The 7,500-nt window shown below is 44.3% G+C and overlaps 1 protein-coding gene across 1 annotated transcript in view; it reads left to right on the top strand.

Moving 5' to 3' along the window:
* Positions 1–4,738, top strand: part of LOC143299820 (phospholipid-transporting ATPase ABCA3-like) — a 52,964-nt gene extending 48,226 nt beyond the window's left edge. Inside the window, exons 25-26 of the mRNA XM_076613284.1 lie at positions 938–1,178; positions 4,184–4,738. Of these exons, the coding sequence (XP_076469399.1) occupies positions 938–1,178; positions 4,184–4,426 (484 nt within the window). The 3' untranslated portion in view covers positions 4,427–4,738. The remainder of the gene's footprint in view (positions 1–937; positions 1,179–4,183) is intronic.
* Positions 4,739–7,500: the final 2,762 nt, after the last annotated feature.

The raw sequence follows: 7,500 nt of genomic DNA, 5'->3' as shown, positions 1-7,500 counted from the left end.
AGAAGAAGTAGATCTCATTCATTGGTCTTTCATTTGACTGAAGCCTTAAGCCTTTCACCGCCAGTCAATTTAGAGTACAAAATTCCCTTGTGGTATAAACACAAAAAAGACAGTGGCTAAATATAGCTGGGCATCCCCCCCTGCGATGTATAAAAAATATGGCCTATCCTACCACCGAGCATTAAAAGCAGTAGGTTCATGGATAACAGAGCAATGAATGGTCACCTTTCAGTGACATGGGTCCTCTACCACGCCTGTGCATAAATGCGAGCTTGGCGGTGAAAGGGTTAAGCTGGCCCTTGAAGAAGGCTGTGCAGCGAATGGTTGGGTTTGATTTAGAATTGGTTGGATAAAATATCACGACAGAACTTGATATAATATATAATAAGTTTCTTGTTGTCCTGTCAGATTTTGTCAAATGATGTTTAATGATGATTGTGATAAAAACAAAATAAGAATAATAACAAGAATAACAACCAGATTAAAGACGTAAAACGGGGAGTTCTCTTTTCCCACCACCACCACCACCACGTGGAGGACCAGCATGGAGGTCTGACTAACACAGTCCCTGAAGACAGACCTATGGTCTGAAACGTTGGACGCCTCTTATTCGTCAGGTCTCCTGGCGCACTCAGCTCTTTCAAGTCTGGCCTTAAAACCCACCTCTTCCCAAGATAGCCTCCCTCCCCTGCCTCTTCCTTGTCTTCAGTTTCTCCAGTTCTAAAGTTATGCATGCGTGTGAATGATTGGTGTTAAAGCGCTTTGATTTGTCTCTGCACAAGATTCAGCGTTGTATAAATACTATTATAATCATTATCATTATTATATAAAATAAGAGTCTTATTTTACAACCAACAGTTTTCATAAGCTTTCTACACTTGTAGTTTTTTTTTTTCTGGACTCAGCAGTCGTCTTTTTCATTTTGTGGTCGTGACAGCATGGAGGAGTGTGACGCTCTGTGCACGCGCATCGCCATCATGGTAAACGGAGTGTTCAAGTGCCTGGGCAGCCCGCAGCACCTGAAGAACAAGTTCGGCCAGGGCTACACGCTGGTGGTGAAGATGGGGCTGAGGGAGGACGGGCTCCTGGCCCCCACCCAGCCCGTGGTGGACGTCGTGCAGGCCAACTTCAGGGGGGCTAGCGTCTTCGACGGCATGCAGGGCTTCGTGCACTTCCAGGTCGGTGGATGGGGTGGGAGGATGGTGGGGGGGGGGAGGAAGAAGTGTTGGTTGTGGTGGTAGTTGGTGTTTTTTGGTGGTGGTGTTTTGTTGATGGTGGTGATGATGATATGGGGAGGAGGAGGAGGAAGGGGAGGATAATAATGATGATAATGATGATGATTTGTTCGTGCACTTCCAGGTCGGTGGAGGGGGTGGCAGAAGTGTAGGTTGTGGTGGTACTTGGTGTTTTTAGTGGTGGTGTTTTGATGGTGGTGATGATGATATGGGGAGGAGGAGGAGGAAGGGGAGGATAATAATGATGATAATGATGATGATTTGTTCGTGCACTTCCAGGTCGGTGGAGGGGGTGGAAGAAGTGTTGGTTGTGGTGGTACTTGGTGTTTTTTGGTGGTGGTGTTTTGTTGATGGTGGTGATGATGATATGGGGAGGAGGAAGGGGAGGATGATAATGATGATGATGATTTGTTCGTGCACTTCCAGGTCGGTGAAGGGGGTGGAAGAAGTGTTGGTTATGGTGGTACTTGGTGTTTTTGGTGGTGTTGTTTTGATGGTGGTGATGATGATATGGGGAGGAGGAGGAGGAAGGGGAGGATAATAATGATGATAATGATGATGATTTGTTCGTGCACTTCCAGGTCGGTGGAGGGGGTGGAAGAAGTGTTGGTTGTGGTGGTACTTGGTGTTTTTTGGTGGTGGTGTTTTGATGGTGGTGATGATGATATGGGGAGGAGGAGGAGGGGGAGGGGGAGGATGATAATGACGATGATTTGTTCGTGCACTACCAGGTCGGTGAAGGACGGAAGAGGTGGTGGTGGTGGTGGTGATGAAGGTGATGATATGAGGAGGATGATACGGCATATGAGGAAGAGGAGGGGGATGATGATGGGGATGGTAATGATAGGATGAGGAGAAGGAGGAGAAGGAGGATGGTGATGATGATTTGAGGAGCAGGAGGGGGATAATGATGCTGATGATGATAATACTTCTGGTTTTCTTCTCTTAATATATTATCATTTTCTCTTTATCGCTGTTGCCATTGTGCTTCTCATCATTATCACCACCACCACTACCACTACCTTCATCATCATGCTATTATCTTTTTCTTCGTCGTCTTCGTCTTCGTCTTCATCGTCCTCTTCCCCCTCCTCGTCATCATCACCATCATGACCATCATCATCATTCTGTTATTCGTCTCTTCATTCTCTTTGTACGTACTCTTTCTCCTCCACCTCCTCTCCCGCTTATTCCTCCTCCTCCTCCTCATCGTCACGCTGTTATCCTTGACCTCCTCTTCGTCATCGTCCTCCTCCTCTTTCTCCTTCCCCTCTCACCCTCCTCACCATCGTTCGACTTTCTTCCTCTGGGTATAAGCACAAGCCCGGTGCTTCCTTTGTTTTGTGGTAGTTTGTTGTTTTTTTTCTTTGTTTTTTTTTTTTTTTTTTTTTTTTTTTTTTTTTTTTTTAAGGAAATGTCTTAGTTTGTTCCAATGTACCTTTTATTTTCCTGTGTGCTTGCTGAATCGGTAGCGTAAGCAGAATTGACTTGAAGAAGTTGTGTACCTTTGTGGATGGAGAGAGAGAGAGAGAGAGAGTGAGAGAGAGTTACCACTTTTTACTATAATTCTGTTAATCATTTGTTCTCCTGGACTCATTGTTTATTCACTTTCTCCTCTCGTCTTCATCATCCCAATGCCTCAGAAAGAAAAGATCTGAAAAAGAGCTGCATAGTTTTAAAAAAATGAATAGAGGCAAAAAACAAACAAACAAAAATTCAGCAGTAACACGCTGATCTAGCAATTCTTTAAAAAGAATATGCAGACATCAGTCACATATGTTATTATGTCCGTATTTCCTCAAGAAATGTTTGTTTATTTATTTATGTATTCATTAAGATGTTTTACTATAGCGCATATTCTTGAAGCTCTATGCATTTTATAATATCATGCCATTGCCAACATTGCATGTTTCCATGACACTTTTCATTTCTCTTTTCCTGTCCATTTCCAGGTAACCCTGTATAACAAACCACAGCAGAAAGATGTTGATGAATGAATGTAAGATTTGTGGAATGGATGGGTGAGAGATGTGGAATTAAAAAAATGTTGGAAAAAGAAGAAGAAGAAGAAAAGATCTGAGCACATCACACCTCTTTTGCAACATCTCTATTAGCCCTCTGTCTCACACAGAACAAAGTACAAGACCAGCACTCCATGTCATAAATGTATTCACAGATCTGCATCTTACTACCATCTGTGACTGCCTTCACCTCTACACCCCATCTCGCTCTTTACAATCGGCTTCGGATCCACTCTTGTTTACACATTCCCAGATTCAAACACTCCACTGTCGGCCGCCGTTCTTTCTCGGTCTGGACCTTGCATTTGGAATGAACTTCCTGAGTCTTTTGCTTCGTCAGGTCTCCCAGGCACACTCACCTCTTACACGTCTGGCCTTAGTAAAACCCACTGTTTCCAAGATGGCCTTCCCCTTCCCCTGCCTCTTATTTTGTCTTCAGTTTCTCCAGTTTTAGAGTTATGCACGCGTGTGAAAGAATGACTGGTGTGAAAGCGCTTTGATTTGTCTCTGCACAAGATTCAGCGCTATGTAAATACTGATTATTATTATTATTCTCGAGTTTAGAGTTATGCACGCGTGTGAAAGAATGACTGGTGTGAAAGCCGGCTTTGATTTGTCTCTGCTGCACAAGATTCAGCGCTATATAAATACTTCTTCTTCTTCTTCTTCTTCTTCTTCTTCTTATCATTATTATTATTATCATTATTAGCAATATGATTACACTCAAGTTTAGAGTTGTGCATGCGTGTGAATGAATGACTGGTGTGAAAGCCGCTTTGATTTGTCTCAGCTGCACAAGATTCAGCGCTATATGAATGCTGATTATTATTATCATCATTATTATTATCATTATACTATTATTATTGTTATCATGATGCCTGACCTGACCTGACCTGACCTGACCTGGACTGACTGCTTGCTGTGCAGGTGCCCGACGAGTCGGCGCACGTGGCGGACGTGTTCAGCCTGATGGAGCGGGCCAAGATGGAGCTGCAGGTGGAGGACTACTCGGTGCACCAGACCACCCTGGAGCAGGTCTTCCTCACCTTCACGCGCAAGCAGGCCCCGCCAAAGGACAGCCCCGGCCACTCCATCATGGAGCAGGTCTGCTGCTGCTGCTGCATGCAGCTCGGCGTTTACGGGAAGAAGAAGAGTAGTGGACAGGATTAAGGGGTGAGGGGGTAGGGGAGGGGGAGGAAGAAAGAGGAGGAGGAAGCGGAGTGAAGGTGGGAAAGCAGAAGGAGGAAGAAGAGGAGGAGGAGGACAGCATTAACACTGACAACCATGTTGTCATAACTCTGCTGCTGATGATGATGCTGTATGCAGCTCGGCCCCTATGGGAAGAAGAAGAGTAGCGGACAGGATTAAGGGGGGTTAAGGGCTAAGGGAAGAAGAGGAGGATGAGAACAGTATTGACAGCCGTGTTGCCAGAACTCTGCTGCCGCTGCTGCAAACAACTGGGGATCTACGGGAAGAAGAAGAGTAGTGGACAGGATTAAGTGGGATGGGGTAGGGGGGGGGAGGAAGAGGATGAGGAGGCGGAGGAGGAGGAAGTGGGGTGAAGGTGGGAAAGCAGAGGGAAGAGGAGGAGGAGGATGAAGTGGTGTGGGGAAGCAGATGGAGGAAGAAAGGGAGGAGTAGAAGGAAGTGGGGTGAAGGTGGGAAAGCAGAAGGAAGAAGAGGAGGAAGTGATGTGGGAAAGCAGATGGAGGAAGAAAGGGAGGAGTAGAAGGAAGTGGGGTGAAGGTGGGAAAGCAGAGGGAAGAGGAGGAGGAGGAGGAAGTGGTGTGGGAAAGCAGATGGAGGAAGAAAGGGGGGGGTAGAAGGAAGTGGGATGAAGGTGGGAAAGCAGAGAGAAGAGGAGGAAGAGGAGGAGGAAGTGGTGTGGGGAAGCAGATGGAGGAAGAAAGGGAGGAGTAGAAGGAAGTGGGGTGAAGGTGGGAAAGCAGAGGGAAGAAGAGGAGGAGGAGGATGAATTTGTCTGTGAAAGCAGATGGAGAAAGAAAGGGAGGTGTAGAAGGAAGTGGGATGAAGGTGGGAAAGCAGAGGGAAGAAGAGGAGGAGGAGGAAGTGGTGTGGGGAAAGCAGATGATGGAAGAAAGGGAGGAGTAGAAGGAAGTGGGATGAAGGTGGGAAAGCAGAGAGAAGAAGAGGAAGAGGAGGAGGAGGAATTCGTCTGTGAAAGCAGATGGAGGAAGAAGGGGAGGTGTAGAAGGAAGTGGGATGAAGGTGGGAAAGCAGAGAGAAGAGGAGGAGGAGGAGGAATTTGTCTGTGAAAGCAGATGGAGGAAGAAAGGGAGGATAAGTAGAAGGAAGTGGGGGGAAGGTGGGAAAGCAGAGAGAAGAGGAGGAGGGGGAGGAGGAATTTGTCTGTGAAAGCAGATGGAGGAAGAAAGGGGGAGATAAGTAGAAGGTAGTGGTGTGAAGGTGGGAAAGCAGAGAGGAGGAGGGAGGGGGAGGACAGCATGAACAATCATGCTGTCAGAACTTGTGGGATGGTGCTGATGACGATGACGGTGAAACCCCCTGACGATAATGAAGTCAAGGCTCGTGGAATGATGACAACGACGATGTCGCCGACGACGACGATGATGATGACGACGACGACAATGACGATGATGATTATGATGATAGTATGAAGCCAGGACAAGCTATTACTGCTGCTGACCATCATGATGATGATGATGAAGAAGTTGATAGCATTGGGAGATACTGTGTTCTGAACACAGGACTTGTAGGATTAGAGTCAGGAGGATAATGGCATCCCTGGAGATAAATGACCGTTTGTTATAGAAAACGAGCTATGCCATCGCCATTTTTTAATGTTTTCTCTCGCTCGTGATTTTCCTTTGGCCTACACACCTGCGGATCATTATGTTTACCTGAAAACAAACAAAAGATAAACCAAAATGATGGAGTGTCTTCACAGCAGTAGATCAGTCCCCTAAACTGCTTACAAGTGTCTTGATATTGTTACTGTTTTTTTTGTTGTTGTTGTTGTTTTGTTTTTTTTAAGGAGAAAAATATTGATATTGTTGACTTGTTATGGTTGTAATAGAAATGTTACAGCTGTTTTCTCGATGACAGATATATATATATATATATATATATATATATATATATATATATCTTGAATGGTTTGTTTGATCGTATATATCTTCACAGTTTTCTTTATGTTTTCTTTTTTTCCATTCTTTTTTCCTTTCTGTCTTCTCTTTCCCTTTCTCCTATGTCTGTTCTCTTTTTTCCCCGTCTTCAGGTTATTACCTGACTAATGTGTTCCGCTTTTTTTTGCGTTCTCTACTTAACCTTTGTTGCCACTTGAAGTTAAGAATCTCTCCATACGAACGGCGAAAGAGACGACGTTAACAGCGTTTCACCCCAATTACCATCATCAAAACATTACAAACGGAAGGCTCTTACACTGAAGAGGTAAAATGTTGACAAAGAATACCACAATTCTGACGACGGAAGCTAAAGGTTGGGTCATTGAGACACCCACTGGACATCCGAGGGGTCTGTGTAGAGGAGAAGAGAGGACTGGCTGTACTGAGTGAGTTAAGAATCTCTTCTGGTCATGAACCTTGAATTGTTTTCTTCTGTTTCTGAAGTTCAGCCCCAGCACAGCTGTTGGGTTTTTTTGGGGGGTTTTGGGGGTTTTTTTGGTGGTTTTTTTTGTTTTGTTTTTTATCTAAGCTAACGCCTTGCATATCTGTTGAATAGTTTGGTGCTTTCATTGTTAAGTGATGAACAGGCTCTTGTAAAAGTATTTGTGAACATTCATATTTTGGGAAGTATCCTTTTTTTTTTTTTTTTTTTTTTGAAAATGAATCTGTTGTAATGTTTTGTGAACAGAAGTGGTTGGCTTTTTTTTCTTTTTCTTTTTTTCTTTTTTTTTTCGCCTTTCATGTACTGATCTCTTTTCATATGATCTGCATAATCGGGTTTGATATTCCATAATTTACATAATTGGTTTAGATATGTGTCATTCTTGTCGAATGTTTTGATATAGGACTTATTCATCCAGTGATTATTTTTTCCCCAAACTTTTTTTGTCGGGTGTTTCTGAGATCTAGTTAATTCGTTGTGAACACCACTTTAGTTTGGACATGGTATTTTTGCAGCGTGTGTGTGTGTGTGTGTGTGTGTGCATGTGTGTGTGTGTACGTGTGTGTGTGCGTGTGCGTGAGTGAGTGCGTGTTCATGTTATCTCTAAGTAAATCTCTTTTTTTGTTGTTGTTGTT

This window comes from Babylonia areolata, chromosome 25 (genome assembly GCF_041734735.1).
Source record: "Babylonia areolata isolate BAREFJ2019XMU chromosome 25, ASM4173473v1, whole genome shotgun sequence".
Classification (NCBI taxonomy): domain Eukaryota; kingdom Metazoa; phylum Mollusca; class Gastropoda; order Neogastropoda; family Buccinidae; genus Babylonia; species Babylonia areolata.
Note: the sequence above shows the minus strand (reverse complement) of the source record. Positions and strands in the feature narration are given on the sequence as shown.